The 25,693-nt window shown below is 41.3% G+C and overlaps 1 protein-coding gene across 6 annotated transcripts in view; it reads left to right on the top strand.

Moving 5' to 3' along the window:
* The window catches only part of PLD5 (phospholipase D family member 5), a 423,318-nt gene that overhangs the window by 357,224 nt on the left and 40,401 nt on the right, over window positions 1–25,693 (top strand). For all 6 annotated transcript variants that reach the window (XM_023247983.2, XM_023247982.2, XM_023247984.2 and 3 more), the window contains one exon: window positions 20,918–21,115. In XM_023247983.2, coding sequence (XP_023103751.1) covers window positions 20,918–21,115 — 198 coding nt within the window. The remainder of the gene's footprint in view (window positions 1–20,917; window positions 21,116–25,693) is intronic.

The following is a 25,693-nucleotide window of genomic DNA, read 5'->3' on the forward strand; positions in this document are numbered from 1 at the left end:
ACTGAATGGATGAAGATATTTACAAATGACATATCTGATAAAGGGTTAATAGCTAAGATACATAAAAAAAAAACTTATACAACTCAACACAGAAAAAAAATCAAATTAAAAAATGTGCAGAGGACCTGAATAGACAATTTTCCCAAGAAGACTTACAGACGGCCAAAAGACACATGAAAAATGCTCAACATCACTAATCATCACGGAAATGCAAATTAAAAACCACAATGAAATATCACCTTAAAACTGTGAGAATGGCTAGCATTAAAAAGACAAGAAGTAAGAAGTGTTGGCAAGGATGTGGAGAAAAAGGAACCCCTGTGCACTGTTCATGGGAATGTAAATCAATGCAACCACTGTGGAAAATAGTATGAAGGTTCCTCCAGAAATTAAAAATAGAACTACCCTGTGATCCAGTAATTCCACTACTAGGTATTTACCGAAAGAAAAAAAATTCAAAAATTTTACCCAAATTCAAAAAGATATATGCACCCCTCTGGTTTATTGCAGCATTATTTGCAATAGTCACAATATGGAAACAGCCCAAGTAGCCATCATTGAATGAATGGATAAGGAAGATGGACGATGTGGAGTGTATGTACATATGCCATTTGCAACAACATGGATAGACCAAGAGGATATTATCCTAAGTGAAATAAACCGACAGGAAGACAAATACCATATGATGTCATGTATATGTGGAATCTAAAAAGCAAATGAAAAAGCAAACAAAAATCAGAATCAGACCTATAAATACAGAGAACAAACTGATGATTGCAGAGTGAGGGATGGGCAAAATAGGTGAAGGGGAATGTGAGATACAAGCTTCCAGTTATGGAGTGAATAAGTCTTGCGAATAAAAGGCACAGCATAGGGAATATAGTCAATGGTATTATGATAGCATTGTGTGGTGACATAGGGCAGCTACACTTGTGGTGAGCATAGTATAATATATAGAGATGTTGAACTACTATGTTTTACACCTGAAACACCTTTCCAATTGAAAGGAAAGGAAAGGAAAGGAAAGGAAAGGAAAGGAAAGGAAAGGAAAGGAAAGGAAAGGAAAGGAAAGGAAATAAGAAGGAAGGAAAGGGAGGGAAGGAGAGAGGGAGGAAAGAAGGAGGGAAAGGAGGAAAGGTATCTTTTTAAAAATATGACTGGATGTTTCCCTTATGAAAGAAACAATAGGTGTTGTTTGGAGCACTCATACCTAATTCAGACTCACAGAAATGGCCATAGGAGAATGCAGTTGAGATCATTAGATGTGGCAGTTAATTCTTGGAGTTGTAAGAACCCAATAAATGACATCCTCTCTTCCCTTCCTGAGCTCCCAGGCATTTAAAAGAAACACCACCAAGAAGCAGACAGATGGTGATCAAGCTATCAGCTTCATCACCGATGAAACCAGAATGGAAAATACATCCAGAACATGTGGCCAAAACTGGGCTTCCTACTACTTTCCCCAGAATTGAACTTGCCCAAGTTAAAGGTATATCTGCTGGTTGCCCCTGTGCATGCCCACGGAGGACAGGAGCAAAGCAACCAGAGCCCAGGCTGCTCCAAATGAGAGGAAGAGCCTGCTCTGTGCCAGCCATGTCCTTTCTCATCTCCCTGGGGAAGTCAGTCTTTCTCCCTTGGGAGGAGTGAGGGAGGGAGCCAGACATAGAAAGGTGGACATCACCCTTCTCAATACTGCAAAAGGGTAAAAGAGCTTACTCTTTGGGCTGAAGCCTTAGGCCAATGCAGGAGCTCTGGGAGAGGAAGGATATGGCTCTCAACAGTATAATGGATGCAAGGAAGATCAGGTTATGATTTGGGACCCACTGACTCATATTCAGTGGTGACTTTGTAATTTGGACAGTCTCATCCGCTATTTTGATGTCAATGGTCCATCCTGATGCAAACAAAGATAACTTTACATCTCCAGCATCTCCCCTTTAACAATCTTATGGCGCCTTCCTGAGTTTCTCGCTTTATCAGCATGCAATACTGATTAGCTGAAAAATTGAAAATATGTAGATGGGCAAGTATCCTGCTTGCAATAAGGAAGGGAGGAGGTGAGGTGTAGCTGGTCACTGGATGGCCAAGAACCTTCTCCTGAAGAGTGTGGCAGAAGTGTGCATTTAACTGATGTATGGTTGGTTGTAATGGCAATGATAATAATGAGGATAACAGCAATAGCAGACATTTGTTATTCTACAGAACTATCCTAAGCAGACTCCTTATATTTCTTTAATTATCTCAACACCCCTATAGGTATTATTATTACCCCCACATTACAGAGATTAAGGAACTTGTCAGTTTCAGATACAAATGGAACTTGGCCAGAGTCACTGGAGAAGGCAGCAGACCTAGAATTTAAGCCTGAGTCCATGCTTTACCCACTAAGGCAGATAAATCCTGGGGTGGCCAGGGATTGCACTCAGGATTGCAGACCAGCCCAGTGGTGGACAAGCACTGTCTCTTTTCATCATTCTGAGATGTTTCTGGGTGGACATAGAGGAAATGAGAGGAATGTTCCCAGTGCGCTGGGAATATAGGTGTAACATTTCTTAAAAGGCTAGGTATCTCTGGTCCTTGTTGTCACTGGTTAAGATGACATGTGTGAAGGGAACTCAATACAGCTCATGACAGCATCACTGAGGAGGACAAAGGCAGTGAGCTCATGTTCTGAATTACAAGGAATGAATCAAGAGGAATGGAATAGGCTGAGGTCAAAACATTTCTCTGGGACAAAAAGAACATCCTTTTTTTCTGAAAAATTTCAGAGCCTTTCTGTACTTCAGGGTCTCAAAGAAGACACAAGACTAAACTCGTTTTATGAATTCTACTCCATAAATGAAACCTTCTAAATTCTACCCACTTGTCCTTGCTTTCCAACTCCCAGATGAGTTGACTTCAAGGAAGAGTAGCATGGATTTATACATTTTGTACTTTCTTTCAAAAAAGATTTTCTCTACCTCTCTGGTTTCCTTAATTATTTCATCTTTGCATGAATATGAAGCTAAATGGATAATATATGCATTACTCTTAATATCCTGGTACATAAGTGGGGCTGGGTGTTTATCTTGCAGACCTGGAAGACGGACAGTCACCTAGGTCTGGCCCAACATTTTGTCAAGAATCAAGCCCTGGAGGGAGTTGGAAAGGGAATCCAAAATAGTGAGTTCAAATGGATGATCTCAGCTTCCTTAATGCTCATTATTAATGAGAGAAGACAGAAAGCAGACATGGCCTGAGGTGCGGTGGCATTCTGAAATCATTTTCAACTCTTAAGAAGCAGGATGAAATTAAAGTACTCAAAAATAACTGAACTGTGATCGCGATGCATTTCATCCCGTTCCACTCTCAGCCCTACTCCTTCAGGATTCCTTCCATTAACATTCCCCGGTCACTCTGTTCAAGGTTTTATCTATTGACTTCCCTTTGATGAGACAAAGCCAAGGAACCGAGTGTGAATTCTTTATAGCCAGTAGACAAAGATGCCGAGTGAATAGTGGTACTTTGGAGAGTTGTGAGATCCTTATATAAAAAGGAAGAACTGGTTCGAGTGAAAAGGAGTGAGGGAGCGAGCAAGCAACAGCCCTCTCCATCCTGCAGATGGACTTTATCTGGCATTTGCACAGCCTATTGGGCAAAGGAGTCCAGGACCAAAAATCACAGGACATTCGTTATTCTGTGATCTTGTGAGTCAGTCCCCTTTGGGGGCCTCAGTTTCCTTACTTTGGAAATAAGTTTGAACTAGGTGTTCTCTAAGGCTCTTACGCTCTGCTGTCTCTTCAAATAGTCATGTTCTTTGTGGCCAACAATATTATTCCCACTTGGTAACAAAGAAAATAAGACCTCAAGAAGCTAAGTGGTGTAGACCACCAGGACAAGAAAGGAGAGGCCAAAAAGCACACTTCTGAGTGGGAAGCTGTCTTTGAGATGCCAAGATTAAGTTCTTTATTTTCTATCCCCGGGAACAAAAATTTCACCTTGAGGACAGAAACAAAATCAAGTTACAGTTCCTACTAATTAAATTTCCCACAGTCACTCAGAATGCAAACCAGGAGCTAACAGGATACATGGGGCTACTCCCGGGGCACCTTCTTTTGTCTTTGTCAAGAGATTTGAAGAAATGCTTGTTCACATTCGCATGAAATCATGAGAACAGCAGAGTGGACACCTGTAAATAATAAATTGAGCCGCGGCTAAGCTAACTTATATTAATTGTTCAGAATTACAGTGAGGAATGATGCTAATGCCTCTCCCTCCGCATGCTTCTGACAGAAGCATCCATCAGACGCCTGCTTTGCTGCTGCAGCATCTAATAAAACCCGCCAAACTGTCAGACGCCTGTTTTGCTGCTGCAGCACCTAATAAAACCCGCCAAACCCAGCCTGTCTCCCTCCACTGCCACTCAGGCCCAAAGCACAAAGGGGCTGTTTTTTTTTTCTTTTCTTTTCTTTTCTTTTCTTTTAACTCACTGCATTTCTTTTCATAACTGCCTTCCACTGATTTCGAGAAAATAAGAAAAATGTTTCTCTGGTGTAATTACACGTTTCCCTGAATTCTTATTTTGCCTTGAAACTGAGACTATTAATACACATAGAACTTCCAGGGCCAAGAAAGAGGACACACATGAACAGCCAGGCTAGAGTCTTATGGGCACTACATGTTGTGAATAATTCTTCCCAAAGATGAAATAGTAAGCTTGAGTAGTTGTGACACTCAGCTTCCCTGCTTAGCAGCTGCGTTTGGGCAAGTCCTTCTTTCCATTTCTGTTTCCTTCCCTATAAGATGGGTTGTTGTGAGATTTAAACAAACACGGGCTTGTAAAGCATCCAGAACAATGCATGGGGCATTAGTACTGTCATTTTCCCCTGAGTGGCAGGATGATCTCCTGGATTGTGTCAACCCCACATGCCAACAAAAGTTCTCCCCTTAACATCTTAGTGCAAGGGACAGATGGAACCACTGGTAGAGCTCAAGCTTTAGGTGATGTCGTGACCCTTCCTTTGGGCTGTTAGAGGCTCCAAGCCTGCTAAACTCCATGAGTTGGTCACTAACTAGACACCCATTTTGTGGAAAAGATCATTTATCTTTTGTTTAGAATAATAATCTTCCGAAGAATCATCAGGTGATGTCTCCAGCTTTTTCAAGATTATTTTATTCAAACAGTTGGAACATTTAATCACCTGTCAACTGTGTGATTGAACTAAAAACTCAGGGTGGCCCATGAAGATGCCCAGAGGGCACATGGTAGGCATGTGACCAGAGTATGGCGGGCATGTCGCTATGCTCAGCTGAGCAGCCCACCAGCAGGCAGGGGGCAGATGCCTAGTAGGTAAGGTTTGTCTTATTAGTAAGACAACAGTAAGAGAACCTCAGCCAATCAGTCAATCATTTTAGCTTTTTATTCCTTTGATAATCTAGACATGGAAGCTTTTCAGGCCCCCAAATCTGTGTTATTTTCACCACATATTTTTCCCATTCTTAAAATGCCATCATTTTAAGATTTGTTCATAAACCTGTCCTGGATTTTTGCTCTAGCTGAAAAAAAATACAAAATGAAAGCTGGTGTCTTTTTTCCCATCTTCCATCGACACCAGCCTGAACCAAATATGTATAATTAGAAATGGATTTGAGTCATCGTAAAGTTCAGAGGATGGTACTCAGAGGAAGTGTAATTCCTTTTTTATCTCTAGAGGGCCAGGCTTGGCTTCTTCCATTCCCTTCAGGTTCTGAAGCTGAAATGTAGTCACAGAGAAGATTGATGTCAGGAGTTGTGGAGAAAAGCTCATGAAAAACAACTTACCCAACAGAGCAAAAGGAACACTACATCTTTGTTTAGAATAGACTCATTAGTAACACTAGCAGCTGGAGAACGTCTGGATAGAGTGCACAGAGAGACAGCGCCCATTTGCATCTTGATGATGATGAATGGTACCTAAGGAGAGTCCTGGGGATACTAAATGCTGAGAATGTTCATAAGCATGCGTCTCTCCATCTGATCACACCTAAAGAAACAAACATCACTCATAATTATGGTGCCATTAAATAAGAATTTTTATTTTAGACTTCCAGTTTTTCCATTAGGTTTTTTTTTAAGTATTATTAAGAGAGTGTTAGATTAGTTTCAGGTGTACAACATGCTTCAACAATCCTATACGTTCCTCCATGCTCGTTGTGGTAAGTGTAGTTACCATCTGTCACCAAATAAGAGTTTCTACAGTCTCATTGACTATATTCCCTATGCTGCATTTTTCATCTCCATGACTTACTTGTTTTGTAATTGGAAGTTTGTACCTCTTAATCTCCTTTATCTATTTCACCCATCCCCCTACCTACCTCCCCTCTGACAACAGCCAGTTTGTTCTTTGTAAGAATCTGTTTTTTGTTTATTTGTTTGTCTCTTTTTTCTTTGTTCATTTGCTTCTTAAATTCCACATATGACTGAAATCATATGGTATTTGTCTTTCTCTATCTTACTTATTTCCCTTGCCATTAAACCTGCTAGATCCATCCATGTTGTTGCAAATGTCCAGATCTCATTCTTTTAGGGGCTGAGTAATATTCCATTTTTTATATATACTGCATCTTCTTTATTTATTCATCTATCAGTGGACACTTGCGTTACTTCCATATCTTGGCTACTGTAAACAATGCTGCAGTAAACATAGAAATGTATGTATCTTTTCAAATTAGTGTTTTTGTTTTCTTTGGGTAAATACCCAGCAGTGGAATTACTGGATCAAATGGTTGTTCTATTTTTAATTTTTTGAGGAACTTCCACTGTTTTCCACAGTGGCCGCACCAATTTTCATTCCCACTAACAGTGCACAAGGGTTCCTTTTTCTCCACATCCTAGCCACACGTGTTATTTCTTGTGTTTTTTATTTTAGCCATTCTGACAGGTGTAAGGTGATATCTCGTACTTTTGATTTGCATTTCCCTGATGATTAGTGATATTGAACATCATTTCATGTATATGTTGGCCATTTATATGTCCTCTATGGAAAAATGTTCAGGTCCTCTGCCCATTTTTTAATCGGATTATTTGGGTTTTTTTAGTGTTGAGTTGTATTATAAGTTCCTTATGTATATTGGGTATTAACCCCTTATTGGATATATCATTTGCAAATATCTTCTCTCGTTCAGTGGGCTCTTTTTGGTTTTTTGATGGTTTGCTTTGCTGGGCAGAAAGTTTTTTTTCTTTTGAAGAGGTCCCAATAGTTTATTTTTACCTTTGTCTCCCTTGCCTGTAGGATACATATCTAGAAAAATGTTTCCACTGCCAATGTAAAACAGATTACTGCCTATGCTTTCTTCTAGGAGTTTTATGGTTTCAGGTCTCAAATTTACGTCATGAAAGAAATTGAAGGACACAAACAAATGGAAGATATTTCATGATCATGGATTGGAAGAACCAATATTGCTAAAATGTTCATACTATCCAAAGCAATCTACAGATATAATACCATCCCTATCAAAATACAAACAACATTTTTCACAGAATAAGAACAAATAATACAAAACTTGTATGAAACACAAAAGATCCTGAATAGCCAAAGTAATCATGAAAAAGAACAAGAACCCTACAACCCAACAATTTCACTACTAGGTATTTATCCAAAAGATATAAAAATGCTGATTCGAAGGGGCACATGCACCCCGACATTTATAACAGCACTATCAACAATAGCCAAATTATGGAAAGAGCCCAAATGTCCATGGACTGATGAATGGATAAAGAAGATGTGGTGTATATCTGTATACAATGGAATATTATTTGGTGATCAAAAAGAATTAAATCTTGCCATTTGCAACAACATGGATGGAATTAGAATGTATTATGCTAAGCAAAATAAGTCATTCAGAGAAAGACAAATATATTATTTCACTCATATGTGGAATTTAAGAAACAAAACAGATGAACATAGGGGAAGGGAAGGAAAAATAAGACAAAAAAAGAGAGGGAGGCAAACCATAAGAAACTCTTAAATACAGAGAACAATCTGAGGGTTGCTGGAGGGGTGCTAGGTGGGACGATGGACCAAATGTGTGTTGGGCATTAAGGAGAGCACTTGCTGGGATGCACCCTGAGTGTTATATGTAAGTGATGAATCACTAAATTCTACTCCTGAGATGATTTTTACACTGTATGTTAACTAACTTGGATTTAAACAATAGAAAGAAAGAAAGAAAGAAAGAAAGAAAGATGAAAAAGAAAAACAAAATTGGAGTTATCACAATCCCAGATCATACTACCAAGCTGTAGTAATCAAAGCAGTATGGTACTGGCATAAAAATAGACACATAGATCAATGGAACAGAATAGAAAACCCAGAAATAAACCAATGATTATACGGTGACTTAATCTATGGCAAAGGAAGCAAAAATACACAATGTAGAAAAGACACTCTCTTCAATAAGTGGCACTGGAAAAACTGGACAGTTACATGAAAAAGAATGAAAATGGGCTACTTTCTTACACCATACACAAAAACAAACTCAAAATGGATTAAAGATCTAAATATGAAACCAATTTTTCCACTAGCTTTTAAATAATTAGCTCACCAGATACCAAATTAAAATGTTTAATGGGGTACATTCCAAAACATGGTGTGTGTGTGTGTGTGTGTGTGTGTGTGTGTGTGTGTGTGTGTATATATATATATATATATATATATATATATATATATATATATAACATGCAGAGACCAGAAGTCAGAGCAACACTGAAAGTGTCTCAGGAGCATTATTGGACCTTAGGTTCTAATGGGTGAAGCCCCTTCCCAAAATGCAGCCCTTCCTTATGCCTTTGCACAAGAGCCATTAGTGACTTTATTCATTCCTTCCCCCTAAATACCTCTTGATCTGCTACCTAGGCAACTTGCTGTTACAACTGGAACAATATGGAATACCTAACACTTCCCTCTATAATATGACTTAAAATAGAAAAACAACAGTCAATACATATTGAGTACTGGTCTCTGTGCTCTGCTGCCCTGATCTGTCTGTCTTTAACAACCTTTTTAAGTGGTTGTCTTGAGAATAAGGTGGTGGCATTACCCTCCAGCCAAAGGCCAGCAAGCACGCTGAAGTTGAGCAAGTTGCTTGTTACAAGGGAGAGCACACACTGTGGCAAAACAAGGGGTGTCTCAATAAGCAGGTTTTAGAAAGGATTTATGGGATTAAGGCTTAGGTGATTTGGGGGAAGATTTTAGGAAGCAGGGATTTGCTCAAGATTGGATGGTATCATGAAGTAGGAGCAATTTTATGATTGGGTGTCTTAATAAATCTTATCTATATGGGAGAGGGAATCCAGTGAAGCTAAAACCATACGGGGGATCTTTGGTCCTTTTTATAGTTTGGATAGTGCTCATGTTTTTGTCTGTATCCAGACAAAACATTTGTTTTTGTTTTGTTGTTAGTGTACTAGAAATGGCTTATGTTTAACAGGAGAACACCAAGGCACAGCTGTGAGCACCAGGCCAGCTCCTTAAAACATCAAGGCCAAGCTGGCAGTCCCATGCTGGCTTCCAGATGTCAAGAGCTGCTATTATCTTTCTCAGGGGCATAAAGAGGTTGATGAGCTAGTCCAAAGTCATACAGCTCATGAGTTAAAGAACCATAATGTTAATACAACTCTGTCTGGTCTGTAAGCCCAAACATTTGACAAGGATTTGCTCTCGTTTTTCTTTCATGAAACATCTGCTTTCATCATCCTGGATTTCCCAGGGGAATCCAGCCAAGCTACCTGTCATATTCCATGGAGAACTGGAGTGAGTCTTGAAAACAACACTGTCCATTGACAGTGAGACTCCAAGCCTGACCTAAACATGCTCTGCTTCAATTACAGCCCCTTGCCCTCCACCTTCCATGCCGCCATCGAGAGTCAGATTTTGTTCAAGTATTGACATTTACATTTAGAACCACCTCTAGTTGGTGATCTCCAGCCTGTCTCTCCAGACACTCAGTTTGACAGAAGTGTCCTGAGGTTGGTAGAGCAGGTGAACCCCTCTTTAAATAAAGAATTCCTTTTGAATGGAAGAAAGTACTAGGGAAGTTTCCCCAAGGATATAGGGGTGCAGACAGCCTAAGTCTGGTGATGCAGTGGAAAGAACAGACTAAGGAGTCAGAACAAACTGGGTCACCGGTGAGCTCTCCTACATATTAGAAAAGTGACCAGGGTCTCAGTGCTTTTATCGCTAACATTGACTAAGAACATCCACCTCAAAACATGGACTGCTCTCATAAAATACCAAATGTTCATACCTTCGTGGTTTGGTCTGTATTCCCTGCTATAGTCTGTGCTCCAAGATCCCTGAGGATAGAGACCAAGTATAACTTGTTCTCTGCTGTAGCCTCAGACCTGTCGTGGTGCTTGGCTGGCAGAAGAAGATAGGGAGATGGAGAGGGAGATGTAGTTGTAGTTGTAGATGGAGATGTAGTTGTAGATGGAGGTGTAGATGTAGTTGTAGATGGAGAGGGAGATGTAGATGGAGGTGTAGATGTAGTTGTAGGTGGAGAGGGAGATGTAGATGTAGTTATAGTTGTAGATGTAGTTGTAGTTATAGATGGAGGTGTACATGTAGTTCTAGGTGTAGATGTAGTTGTAGATGTAGATGTAGTTGTAGTTGTAGATGTAGATGTAGTTGTAGTTGTAGATGTAGATGTAGTTGTAGGTGTAGGTGTAGGTGTAGATGTAGTTGTAGATGTAGTTGTAGGTGTAGGTGTAGATGTAGTTGTAGATGGAAAGGGAGATGTAGATGTAGTTATAGTTGTAGATGGAGGTGTAGATGTAGTTGTAGTTGTAGATGGAGGTGTACATGTAGTTCTAGGTGTAGATGTAGTTGTAGATGCAGATGTAGTTGTAGTTGTAGATGTAGATGTAGATGTAGTTGTAGTTGTAGATGTAGATGTAGTTGTAGTTGTAGGTGTAGGTGTAGATGGAGAGGGAGATGTAGATGTAGTTGTAGTTGTAGATGGAGGTGTACATGTAGTCCTAGGTGTAGATGTAGTTGTAGATGCAGATGTAGTTGTAGTTGTAGATGTAGATGTAGTTGTAGTTGTAGTTGTAGTTGTAGATGTAGTTGTAGGTGTAGGTGTAGGTGTAGATGTAGTTGTAGATGGAGAGGGAGATGTAGATGTAGTTGTAGTTGTAGATGGAGGTGTACATGTAGTCCTAGGTGTAGATGTAGTTGTAGATGCAGATGTAGTTGTAGTTGTAGATGTAGATGTAGTTGTAGGTGTAGGTGTAGGTGTAGATGTAGTTGTAGATGGAGAGGGAGATGTAGATGTAGTTGTAGTTGTAGATGGAGGTGTACATGTAGTCCTAGGTGTAGATGTAGTTGTAGATGCAGATGTAGTTGTAGTTGTAGTTGTAGTTGTAGTTGTAGATGTAGTTGTAGATGTAGATGTAGTTGTAGTTGTAGGTGTAGATGTAGTTGTAGATGGAGAGGGAGATGTAGTTGTAGTTGTAGGTGGAGGTGTACATGTAGTCCTAGGTGTAGATGTAGTTGTAGATGCAGATGTAGTTGTAGTTGTAGATGTAGATGTAGTTGTAGTTGTAGATGTAGTTGTAGTTGTAGGTGTAGGTGTAGATGTAGTTGTAGATGGAGAGGGAGATGTAGATGTAGTTGTAGTTGTAGATGGAGGTGTACATATAGTCCTAGGTGTAGATGTAGTTGTAGATGCAGATGTAGTTGTAGTTGTAGATGTAGTTGTAGATGTAGATGTAGTTGTAGTTGTAGGTGTAGATGTAGTTGTAGATGGAGACGGAGATGTAGTTGGAGATGAATATGGAAGCGTAGATATAATTGTAGACCTGGTTGTGGATGTGGATGTAGATCTGGATGTGGATCTGTTTATAGACATGGATGTAAATATAGATACAGATATAATCAGGTCATAAATGTAATTAGCCTAGCGCATACATTTTGACCACTGCTATGGGTCTGGAAAACAACCATACACTCTTGCTGAACAGAAAATTAATAGTGTCCCATGTATGATAGAACTATCAGAATGTTTCCACATGCCAAGTCTTTTACATTCTTTTGATTTTTTAAGTATATTAATTTGATATTTGATAAAATTCATTTTCCTTAAGAAAGAATGACATTTGGGGCACCTGGGTGGTTGCCAGTTAAGCATCCAACTTCGGCTCAGGTCATGATCTCACGGTTTGTGGGTTCAAGCCCCACTTTGGGCTCTGTGCTGACAGGTTGGATGGAGCCTGGAACCTGCTTCAGATTCTGTGTCTCCCTCTCTCTCTGCCCCTCCCCTGCTCCCACTCTGTCTATCTCTCTCAAAAATAAATAAACATTAAAAAAATTTTTTTTGAAAGAACATTTATTCCCATTCATAAAGTAGCACTAACAGAGCTCTGTGACACTTGTTTTCCAAAGCTGGCATCTAGTTGGTATTTTTTTTTAAAAAATGAGTACAGTTGACACACAATGTTACATTAGTTTCAGGTATACAACCTAGTGATTCAACTTCTCTATGTGTTATGCTATGCTCACCACAAGTGTAGCTGTCGGCTGTCCCAATACCATTGACTATATTCCCTATGCTGTGCCTTTTATTCCTGTGACTTAGTCTTTCCATAACTGGAAGCCTGTATCTCCCACTTCCCTTCACCCACTTTGCACAACCCCCAGCTCCCCTCCCCTCTGACAACCATCAGTTCTGTTTATACAGATCTGATTCTGCTTTTTGTTTGTTGGTTTATTCATTTGTTTTGTTTTTTTAGATTTTACATGAGTGAGATCATATGGTATTTGTCTTTCTCTGCCTGACTTATTTCACTTAGCATAATACCCTCTAAGTCCATCCGTGTTGTTTCAAATGACCCAATCTCATCCCTTTTATGGCTGTGTACTATTCCATTATATATACATATATACCTATATATGGTATCTATATATGATACCATATATCTATATATGATATATATGTATATATCATCTTTCTTTTCCATTCATCTATCAATGGATACAAGATTTTTGTATATTTGAGCTATTATAAATAATGCTGCAATAAACAGGGATGTCTGTACCTTTTCAAATTAGTGTTTTCACTTTCTGTGGGCAAGTACCAAGTAGTGGAATTACTGGATCATATGATAGTTCTATTTTTAATTTTTTGAGGAACCTCCATACTGTTTCCCATGGTGGCTGCACCAATTTTCACTCCCACCAATAATACATGAAGGTTCCTTTTTTCCCTCATCCTCACCAACATTTATCTTTTCTTGTCTTTTTTTTAAATTTTATTTTAGCCATTCTGACCGGCGTAAGGTGATGTCTTCTTGTGCTTTTGATTTTCACTTCCATGATGATTAGTGATGTTGAGCATCTCTTCATGTGTCTGTTGGCCATCTGTATATCTTCTTTGGAAAAATGTCTATTCAGGTCTTCTATCCACTTTTTATTTATTTTTATTTTTCAAATTTATTTTATTTATTTTGAGAAAGAGAGAGCACATGAGAGGGGCGAAAAGGGAGGAAGAGAGACAGAGAATCCCAAGAAGGCTCTGCATTTTGGGCACAGAGCCCGATGCAGGGCTCAAACCCACAAACCGTGAGATTACGACCTGAGCCAAAATCAAGAGTTTGATGCTCAACTGACTGAGCCACCCAGATGCCTCTGTCCATTTTTTAATTGGGTTGTTCGTTTTCTTAGTATTGAGTTGTATAACTCCTTTATATATTTTGGATACCAACCCCTTGTCAGATATATCATTTACAAATATCTTCTCCCATTCAATAATTTGTCTTTTTGTATTGTAGATGGTTTCCTTCACTGTCTTTTTATTTTGATGAGGTCCCAATAGTTTATTTTTCCTTTTGTTTTCCCTGCCTTAGGAGACATGTTGCTATAATCAATGTCAGAGAAATTATTGTCTGTGTTCTCTTCTAGGAGTTTTATGGTTTCAGATCTCACATTTAGGTTTTTAATGCATTTTGAGTTTATTTTTCTGGATGGTGAAACAAAATGGTCCAGTTTCATTCTTTTGCATGTAGTTTTCCAGTTTTCCCAGAACCTTTTATTGAAGAGACTGCCTTTTCCCCATTTTATATTCTTGCCTCTTCTTTCATATATTAATTGACCACAAAAGTGTGGGGTTTTTTTCTGGGCTCTCTATTGTGTTCCATTGATCTCTGTGTCTATTTTTGTGTCAGCACCATACTGTTTTGATTACTACAGCTTTGTAGTATATTTTAAAATATGAGATTGTGATAACATCTAGCTTTGTTCCTCTTTTTCAAGATTGCTTTGGCTATTCCGGGTCTTTTGGGTTCCATGCAAATTTTAGTATTGCTTGTTCTTGTTCTGTGAAAAATGCTCTTTGCATTTTGATAGAGATTGAATTGAGTCTGTAGATTGCTTTGGGTAGTATGGACATTTAAACAATATTAATTCTTCCGGTCTACAAGCATAGCATATCCTTCCATTTGTTTGTGTCATCTTAAATTTCTTTCATCAATGTTTTATAGTTTTTAGAGTACAGGTCTTTCATCTCCTTGGTTAAGGCATTTTATTCTTTTGGGTGCACTTGCAAATGGTGTTGTTTTATCAATTTATTTTTCTGCTACGTTCTTGTCAGAACATAAAAATGCTACCAATTTCTGGTATTAATTTTGCATGCTACAACTTTACTGAATTCATATATTAGTTCTATTACTTTTTGGTGGAGTCTTTAGGGCTTTCTATGTATAGTATCATATCATCTGCAAATAATGACAGGTTAACTCTTCTTTACTAATATGGATGCCTTTTATTTCTTTTTCTTATCTAAATGCTATGGCTAGGGCTTCGAATACTATGTGGAATAAAAGTGGCAAGAGTGGATATATCCTTGCCTTGTTCCTGACCTTAGAGGAAAACCTCTCAGTTTTTCACCACTGAGTTTGATGTTAGCTGTGGGTTTTTCATATACAGCCTTCATTTTGTGGAGGTATGTTTCCTGTACATCCTCTTTGTTGACATCTAGTTGGTAATTTAAACATTGGATAAATTATTTTTTTAATTTATTGAAAATTATAAATTCCCTGGAAACCCAATGGCCGGAGCCTTAAATTTTTACTCTCAAGCTGGTTCCCCAGTGGGGTGACTTCTAAGGGAAGTTGGCCTCAAAGGTCTGGGCACTGAGTTCCATAGGCTCAGGCAAAGGTCACTGTTCCCTCCACCTTCATGTAAGGCTGGAGGCTTTCACAAATGACCTGCATGTCCAGATTTGAGACTTCAGTGGAGAAGTCCACAGAAAGCTGGCACAACCGTGCTACTTTGTCACTGTCCTGCCTTAAACCTTTAGTCATTCTCTTGCCCCCATGGAGATCCTTCACCAGCCATTTACATCACCCCATGGTCTCACTTCAGTGTACTCCTTTTCCCTGTGGTGTCCTTCTTCAGCTCTGTCCAGTGGCACCTTACTATTTTCTTACACCAATTTGTTCCAGCCACTGTGCCAGCCTCCTGCCACCCCACGATCATCTGATAAAGGATCAAGCTCAAGACCAGTAAGGGCTGACCCAGAGAAGCAAGTGAAAATGTCGTATTTCATCCATCTGAAATAGCTATTCTGTTGTGACTATTCTGGCACCAAGTGTACCTACCACAAATGGTGTCTGAGGAGTGACTTCCTACCCTCACACTTGTGACTCAAGTGTCTGGAATCTGTTGGTGGCTAAAGTAAAATTGTACACCTCTTTTGTTTAATTCAAACAAATTTGTGCCCCTTTTAGAGCAAGAGTATAGTAGAAGCATCCTTCTCAGGAGAAGCAGAAGAAAGCTAGATCTTGGTAGAACGGAAGCTAACACCGTTTGAGCCAGGCACTGAGACGAGTGTTTTACATGCATTTTGTTCCATTTATTCTTCATAGTGGTCCTTTGATGTACGTCCATTTACAGATGAGGTTAAGTGCCTTCTCATGGTGGAGTTAGTCTGTCTTCAGAGCCCGTTCCAGGAGATGACCTACTGTGTCATGTGTCATGATTAAGTCATATTGAGAGACCTCTCTCTCATTCGCTTGCAGGGAAAGGCTATCAGAATTGCCATCCCGGCACCCTTCTAGATGTCAAATTTTATATTAGTACTTACCCAGATGCATCATGTCGTATCATTAAAAAGTGGTTGTCTTTCTTCACAATTATGGGAAGCTCACAGTAGTGTTGTGACTATGTTTAATATCATTCTACATATCAGGACAGAATCAGTAGATAATGACAGGGTGTGGGGAGGATGTGGTTTTGTTCCCCAACAACTACTGTTTGCTTTAATCCGCCCCCAACCACAACAAAGGGGCATAACTTCCACTGGAAGACTAACAGATGTGTATTCCTGAGTAAAGAGGTGGACAGGGAAGCATGGCATTCTTATTCAGCCTTTGGTCAGAGGTCTCCAAAAATCCATGTTTGTCATGTGTGAACAAGTAACCTGAAAACAGTAAAAAGAATAATGATCAATGAGTTCCCCTTTGGGTGAAAAATCAAATGATCCCCTAGATTTCTACTTTCAGTGGTATTCTGTCTTAGACTCCACTGGGACTTGGATAGTGTGCACCTGTTTGAGGCAGTCTGCATTCAAAAGACAAGCTCATGTTGGTCTCTGTGTCCCATGTTGGTAGGTGGAGGAAGCATGTCTAGAGGACAGTTAGTTCACTGACCAATGTAAGGCCTGCCACTGATACTGACCACTCAGCACCATGCTTGTGAAAAATCTTCCAGGCGGGTCTCTGGGTATGGCCATCGCTAGGTTTTCTGCTCCTTCGGTACCAGAAGAGAGATTCTTATTAAATTCATGTACTCGGGATCAGAAAGCATTGGGCTAACCTGGAGCTTGGGCTCCTGGATTCAGAAGGGAACTTGTTTTCATCTCTGACCACCATTTATTCATTTCCAAGGGCAGGCATTCATTCAATGAACATTTTCTAGGCAAGTATTATAATCCAGCACTGGAAAAAAAAAACAAAACAAACTATGAACCTGACGTAGTCTCTTCAGAGACTGTAGAGTCACTTAGGAAAAACAGACACATAATTTGTTTTAATTATGATATAGTGTAAGACATGCCACATCAGAAATAGGCAACAGGTATAGTACTAGACAAAGCAGGCAATGGGTTGGCCAGAAAAGGCTTCGCAGAATTGGTAGCAGGAGGTGCCATGGACTGTATTCTAGCCAGGTGCTAAGCGGGGTATTATCATAGTGGCTAGGCATGCAGCCTTCCGAGTTGAAATCTCAGCTGTGTCATCTCCCAGGGAGCAAATTATCCAAGCTCAGTTTCCCCCTTGTAAAATGGGGTGGACACTGTATCTACCTGACCCACTTTCAGGAGGAAAGCCAATGAGGCACCGCGTATGTTTCCTAGAGCTTCCATAACAACTAGCCACAAACTTGGTGGCTTCCAAGAGCAGGAACGTACTTATTCAGTCACAGTTCTGGGGGCTAGAAGTGCGAAATCAAGGTGTTGGCAGAGCCCCGCTCTCCCGGAAGGCTCTAGGGGACAGTCTTTCCTCTCCTCCTTCTAGCTTCTGGCTGTTGCTGGTAATGCTTTGTGTTCCTTGGCTTGTAGGTGTGTTACTCCAATCGCCGTCTTCACATAGCCCTCCCCCTGTGCGTCTGCCTGAATTTTCCTTTTTTTATAAGGACACCAGTCATACTAGATTTAGGACCCACCATAATTCAGTATGACTTCATCTTGATTGCATCTGCAAAGACCGCATTTCCCAAGAAGGTCACATTCACAGGTTCCGGGCGGAAATGAATTTGGGGGGAGGGAGCACTATTCAACCCAGTACACACACCAACTAAGCACTCCATCAACACTAGCTATCAAAATTATATTATCCTAACTGCATACCTTGGGAGACCCATATTGTCCTCATTGAACAATAAACTGAAATTTAAGAATTAAGTAATTTGCCCAAGGCTAGTCAACAAGCAAGTTGCAGGATTAAGATGCAAATGTGCCTCCACCGAATTTAAAACCAGGGAGGGTCACCAGCCACAATCCTACAGATACTGAGGGGAGCTCATCCTGACACACAGCACAAGTCCTTCTTCTCGAAGCAGCCTTGGCGGGATGGGTCAGGCAGTGCTACAGGGGATGAAGATGGGCAGGAAATTGATGTCTTGAACCCGGAGAGGCAAGGCTGACTTTATGAGCCAAACCCCACCAGAGAATTTGGGCCCCCTGGATGTGCACTAACCTTGCCTGAGTCTGGCAGACGAAGAAGCATGTCAGGGAGGCTCTGGTCCTGAGGACAGCTCCTTACCCACGCGGGAGGCAGATCTCAGATTCTCCCACCTACCGCCACCCCAGACAAAGAGCCTGGGTATTATACCTGCTGAACTAGAACAATGTGAAATGCAAAAGGCTCCCCAGGAGAAGATAAGGTGGCAGTGTTGCTCTCACCCAAAAAGGTACAAGAGCGTGAGGGTCAGATGCAGAGCCGAATATTCCAGAGACCCTGTGGGCAAACAGCTGGGTGGGCTCCTCCTCAACCTGGCACAAGATTAGCCATCATTAGCAGCTACTCTAGACAATTTTTTGAAGCCTCTGAGATTGGAAAACACCTAAGAACAGGTAAATCTTTCTGCCTCCTACCGCCAAGGCCTGGGGCTGAATATTGTACCCTAGCTCCCTCACCCTGTCTTCTGTCTCCACAGCACAGCCAAACGGCCCTTTTCAATTCACACCCCGACCCTCCTTGCCTGCTTCCCCAGGATCTTCAGCATAAATGCCAAGCTATTTATCCCAGCTCAAAGGCCCCTGAGGATCTGCCACCCCTGTCCCTACAGTGTTACCCTCTGCCATCAGAAAAAATATCTCGGCATGCTTGGGTAGCTCAGTCCGTTAAGCTTCCCTCTGGCTCTTGGTTTTGGCCTCAGGTCATGGTCTCACAGGTCTCACAGCCCTGCACCAGGCTCCACACTGGCAGTGCAAAATTCTCTGGGATTTGCTTGGGATTCTCTCTCTCTCCTCTCTGCCCCTCCCCTGCTCATGTGCACGCTCTCTCTCTCTCTCTCAAATAAATAAATAAATTTAAACAAAAAATGTCTACACGCTCACACACATTATTGTTCTCTCCTAGCTCGTTCAGCTTTAGCCACACAGCTCTGATTGTATCCCCACCAGCCTCAGTGCCTTTGCACATGCCTGATACACCCACCCTGCCCTATCTCTTCCCACTTTTTTTTAAAAGTTTATTTATTTATTTTGAGAGAGAGAGAGCAAATGTGGAAGGGGCAGAGAGGGATGGGGAGAGAGAGAGAATCCCAGCAGGCCCAGCATGGAGCCTGATGCAGGACTTGAGCTCATGAACCACTGAGATCATGACCTAAGCCAATGCTTAAGTGACTGAACCACCTAAGCGCCCCATCTCCTCCCACTTTCTTAGCCTCTAATTGTCCTTCTGCTTGTCCATCCAATTCTAGGAATCTATACTGGGGAAATACTTCCACAGGTGCACAAAGATATATGTATAAGGACACCCATTGCTTTATTTTTTGCACTAGAGAAAAAAGAGGGACAAGTCCATCAGCAGATTAAATAATGTGTGTGCATCTATTCTGTAGTCACTTTGGAGCTGGTGGAACAACTCCAGGAGGGTATAGATGAACAGGGAAATACCTCCATGACATACTGTATTAGGGAGTCCTAGGTGACGTCTTCTGTAATCCTGAGTAGAGTCCTCACTGGGGAGCTAGAGGAAGACATAGGAGGGGAGTCAGACTCAGGTCTCTAAAGGGCCCAGGCATCCCTAGCACTGCCCTCCCTGGGCATGTGTCTTTGTGCTGTCTTTTATGACCCCGATTTTACTTTGTCACTTTCATTGACTAAATTGGAAATCGTCTGTAACTCTTACAAAGTGATCCTAGACTCAGATGAAGCCAGTGCTGCTATGTTCCTGGATGTACTGGACCAATTTTACTTTGCCACTTTCATGGACTAAATTGGAAATCGTCTGTAACTCTTACAAAGTGATCCTAGACTCAGATGAAGCCAGTGCTGCTATGTTCCTGGGTGTATTGGACCAATTTTACTTTGCCACTTTCATGGACTAAATTGGAAATCATCTGTAACTCTTACAAAGTGATCCTAGACTCAGATGAAGCCAGTGCTGCTATGTTCCTGGGTGTATTGGATCAAGGGTCAGAAACCTGAATTTAAATTCTCCATCTCTTGCTGATAAGATCTCTCACTTGGGGCGAGTGTTTTTGCTTACCCTCCTGAGCTTCCCTTTCCTCTCTGGTCCCTTCGTTGCAAGGGTGTATTGGGGTGTTCCTCCTGAGGCTTGTGCAGTGTTACTAAGAGTAACTAATGATTGTTAACCTATGTTTAGTGAGTTACAAGTCATGGACACTCTTCTGAGCCCTTTAATGGTACTGACCATGTTAAGCATCACAGCAGCTGTGTGCAATAAACACTATTAACCCAGTTTTAGGGAAGAAGGAAACTGAGGCCCCGGAGATGGTGAGTCTTGCCCAAAGTCACACAGCTAGAAAGCTGTGGAACTGGAGCCTAATTCCAGGCCGTCTGACTTCAGAATCCACGATGTCAACCGTTCCACGATGCTGCCATGGAAACCTGGGTGCCGCCGCACGATTTAAGGATCCGGACGAGAAAGTGTTTTAAGGGAATGAATCTGAAGAGCTGATGTAAAAGCGGAAGTGACTATGGAAAACTTATCTGTAAGACCCCAAATGCAAAAACGCAAGCCAAAGTTCTCCTGAAATCTTGAAGCATTTTTATACCGTGTCCCCTCCAGACCCCGCAACATGCCCGTATCTGCACACTTCTGTATAACAGCAGCGAGGGAAGGAGTCGCTACCGCTGCATTCTTGTGCATTTTCTTTCTCTGAAAATAGCGCCACCCGTCGTACGTGGCACCGATGCTTTTTCTATTTTAATTTCACAGATGAAAGAACTCGGTGTCATCTTCTACAACTGCAGCTGCCTGGTCCTGGATTTACAGAGGATATTCGCTCTGTATAGCTCATTAAAATTCAAGAGCAGAGTGCCTCAGACCTGGTCCAAGAGGCTCTATGGAGTCTACGACAACGAAAAGAAATTGCAGCTTCAGCTGAACGACACCAAATCTCAAGCATTTGTGTCGGTGAGTCATTGCCCTCTCGCTCCTCCTCTCCCTTCTTCCGAAGTTGGAATGTTCGAGTGTGATCTTGTGCTGGGCAAGCCCGAATTCTAAAGATCAGTTCTGTCCCACCCCTTGACGAGGTAAGATATACCCACTCTTTTCTGAAAGAAATTATTTTAATGTTTATTTACTTTTGAGAGAGAGAGAGAGAGAGAGACCAAGCGCAAGCAAGGGAGGGGTGGAGAGAGAGGAGACGCAGAATCCAAAGCAGGCTCCAGGCTCTGAGCTGTCAGCCCAGAGCCCGACGCGGGGCCCCAACTCACGAACTGTGAGATCATGACTTGAGCGGAAGTCGGAAGCTTAACGGACTGAGCCACCCAGGCGCCCCAAGATACACCCACTTTTACGCCTAATCATATGCTGTCCCTAGTGATAATAATGAATGTTAATATTCATCCCTAGTTCCTTATGCTTAGTATTATCGAATTTGATCCCTCTGGCCATCTGTTAAGCTAGACCCAGCTTTGTAACCCTGTTACAGACAAAGGGATGAGGCTTATCTACTAGCACAAAGACCCTCACGGCGGGAGCCAAGACAGGCACCAGCTCCCAGGTCCTCTGAACCAGATCCCGTTTTCCATGCCCTACTTCAGTGATTGTCAGACTTGTTTTTAGCGATAGAAACCTTTGATGAAAAACTCTGAGGCATGTTGGTGTGTAAAACAGGTAAAAGCAGAAGTGTACTTGATCGAGGCTGAGGGAGGAGGCCCAGAGGGCAGGGCACAGCTTCAGGCCTCTGACTCCACTGGAAACTGCCACTCCCCACCTCCCACAGCTACCACCCACTGCTGTCCCACAGGGTCACTGGGAATGGGCAATGTGAATAGCCGTGCCTGCAAGCCCTGGTCCACCAAACTTTAAAAACTTAAGAACTGGCTGGGGATCCTGTTGAAGATGTAGATTTACATGGGGTGCCTGGGTGGCTCAGTTGGTTAAGCGTCCGACTCTTGGTTTGGGCTCAGGTCTTGATCTCACAGTTCCTGAGACTGAGCCCTGCATCAGGCTCTGTGCTGACAGTGCTTGGAATTCTCTCTCCCCCTCTCTATCTGCCCCTCCCCTGCTTGCGCTGTCTCTATCTCTCTCAAAAATAAATAAACAATAAAATAATAAAATAAAATAAATAAAATGCAGATATGCAGCCTCCCACCATTGCCCAGGCCAGGATCTGATCCACTGGACCTGGGGTGAGACCTTAGAATTTTGATTTGAAACAGCCTTCTGGGGGCGCCTGGGTGGCTCAGTCGGTTAAGCGGCCGACTTCGGCCCAGGTCATGATCTCGCGGTCCGTGAGTTCGAGCCCCGCGCCGGGCTCTGTGCTGACAGCTCAGAGCCTGGAGCCTGTTTCAGATTCTGTGTCTCCGTCTCTCTCTCTGGCCCTCCCCCATTCAGGCTTTGTCTCTCTCTGTCTCAAAAATAAATAAACGCTAAAAAAAAAAAAAATTAAAAAAAAAAAATGAAACAGCCTTCTGAATTGATCCTGGGGCCTAGATAAATTTCTTTAAGACCATGCTCCCAATTCAACATGCTGGTCCCCCACTGACAGGAGTGCTTTTATGCCAACAATTTTTATATCACTGAAGAACGTGTCACTGAAGAGTGAATTCTGACCTTTTTGTCAATTAAAATGAAAGCACAGTCTGAAAATTTAGACATGTAGCAATTGAGACAAAAGAGGATGTTGAAGTTGTTTGTCTTAACAAATTCACATAAATGCAAATAGCAGAAAATAGACTGAAAGATTTTCATCAAAGTGAAAAAGCCTTTTCTTTTTAATATGTGGAGGTCAGCAATGTAGTAGCAAGTAGCATATTGTATGGGGTGTTTTACTAGCAAAACGACTTCATGTATTCAGTTTCATTTCTGAAGTTTCTCTCAAGACAACCCTGTAAGACAAGAAGGCCAGATAGTATCCTGAACTTGTCGATGAGTCACAATAGGAAATTTGCCAACGATCCCTTAATGCAGAGAAGGTAACAGGGTGACATGATGCCCCAAAGGACAGGTGCTCAACCAGCTCCAGTAGAACAGATGAAGCAACAGGGAAGAAATGAATGGTGAGCAAATTTCAGATAATTGCTAGATTTTCAATTTACGGTTTGAATCTTAGAGACGTGAATGTGGGTTTTGCATACATTTAATTTTTCTTTTTTTTTTTAATGTTTATTTAGTTTTGAGAGAGAGAGAGAGAGACAACATGTGCATGCATGTGCACCTGAGTGGGGAGGGGCGGGGGGGGATGAGGATCTGAAGCAGCCCCCCAGCTGACAGCAGAGAGCCTGATGTGGGGCTCAAATTCAAAACCATGAGATCATGACCTGAGCCAAAGTCGGACACTTAACCAACTGAGCTACCCAGGCACCCCTAAATTCTGACTCTTAAAAAGGTGGCAGATCCCCCTTTGTTGATCCCAAAATTAACATATCTACCCCAGAGAGAGGGCCCAGGCCTTTAATAAAATCTACTAAAATGTAGATCTTTGTTGTACTGTGGGACAGATTCACAAATTGCGTTTTATCAAATGATTTGTCACAAAATAAGTAGAGTTTTGAAACATGCCTTTAGGTGTAGTCTTTTCAAGTATATGATGCCTCTATTTTCTATTTTTATTTATTATATTATTTTAACTTACTGTTTTCTATTTCCTAGTAATGTCAAGCCTACCTTTGAATTTCAATTCAACAGGTATTAATTGAACACCACGTTTGCAGAGGTATAAAATCCTACAGGTATAAAATAAAGTCAGACACCCCCCCCGCCACCAGTGGAATTGGTCTGGAATCCCAGGCCTCCTTGATTTCACCCCTGTTGTGGCACCTATTATATTTTCGTAGCTGTTTGTTGATTGTTTATTGATCATCTCTCCTGCTATTTAAAAGCCTCTGAAGATCATATACTGGACCGTCTTGCTCATTGGTCAAGGTCAACACCTTACACAAGGCTCCAAAAAATGTTGGATTGGATTTATTAGTAATTTTAATATAAAGTTCTAGGATGTGTATAATTTTCTGAGTGATGTATGCCAAACATGCCAAAGCAAATATATTTAAATTGAAAGTATTTGGTGTGGGGCGCCTGGGTGGCTCAGTTCGTTGGGCGTCCGACTTCGGCCCAGGTCGTGATCTCAGGTCCATGAGTTCGAGCCCCACGTCGTGCTCTGGGCTGACAGCTCAGAGCCTGGAGCCTGTTTCAGATTCTGTGTCTCCCTCTCTCTCTGACCCTCCCCCATTCATGCTCTGTCTCTCTCTGTCTCAAAAATAAACGTTAAAAAAAATTTTTTTTTAAAGAAAGTATTTGGTGTAAAACATCTTAAAATAGTATATTATATTTTTATAATCTCACAGTACCAAGACTAAATTCACACACACACACACACACACACACACATTATTGAAGACACATAGACACATAAAACACATATTATTAAGAATTGCCATTCCCCAGATTAGATTTTTAGATGATTAACAATTTAGCATTGTTAAATATAAGTTTTAAATTATGATATAAATATGGATTATTTCTAATTTTCTCACAGAACCCCAAAGATCCTTGGTGAGATTTAACTATGTGATCTCTAATAACGTGGTGCCAGTGAGTTCTGATTTTAATTCCCCATTAAAATAAGAAGACAGGAACCATAGTTGGCTGGGTTTTTGTTATCTTACAGATTTCTTTTTAGAGCCCTTGAGATTATAAATTTGCTTTCCAAGATAAAGACTACTGCTATGCCTGGGTGGCTCGGTCAGTTGAGCATCCAACCCTTGATCAGGTCATGATCTCACAGTTCCTGGGATTGAGCCCTGATTGGACTCTGTCCTGATAGTATGGAGCCTGTTTGGGATTCACTCTCTCCCTTTCTGTCTCTCTGCCCCTCCCCCACTCACGCGCACACTCACTCTCTCTTTCTCTCTCTCTCTTCAAAAATAAATGAACATCGGGGACGCCTGGGGGGCTCAGTCAGTTAAGCATCGACTTCGGCTCAGGTCATGATCTCACAGTTCGTGGGGTCGGGCCCCGCGTCGGGCTCTGTGCTGACAGCTCGGAGCCTGGAGCCTGCTTTGGATTCTGTGTCTCCTTCTCTCTCTGCCCCTCCCCCACTTGTTCTCTGTCTCTCTCTGTCTCTCAAAAATAAATATTTTTTTTTAATTTAAAAAAAATGAACATTAAAATATATATATATATAGACTAGTTACTGATCTGGGTGCTAGACAGATCTGATCTCTCATTATAGTTTTGTTCATTCACCCATCAGTCATGTATACTGAGATGTGTTTAGTGAGTGAGGGCAGGACATTAAGTGGAACCTAGTGCTGCTATGAAAAATGCTATGTTATATTAGTCTTTAGAACCTCCACTACATATTGTTAATTACCTTTTTAATAGCTTTATTGAGAGATACTTCACATTCCATGGCATTTCTTTTAAAGTATATGATTCAGTGGGTTTTTGTGTAATCACAGGCTTGTGCAGCTATCTCCACCATCTAATTTTAGATTATTTTGGGGGCACCTGGGTGGCTTAGTTAGTTAAGCATTCGACTTC

This window comes from Felis catus, chromosome F1, assembly GCF_018350175.1.
Source record: "Felis catus isolate Fca126 chromosome F1, F.catus_Fca126_mat1.0, whole genome shotgun sequence".
In the NCBI taxonomy this organism is placed as follows: domain Eukaryota; kingdom Metazoa; phylum Chordata; class Mammalia; order Carnivora; family Felidae; genus Felis; species Felis catus.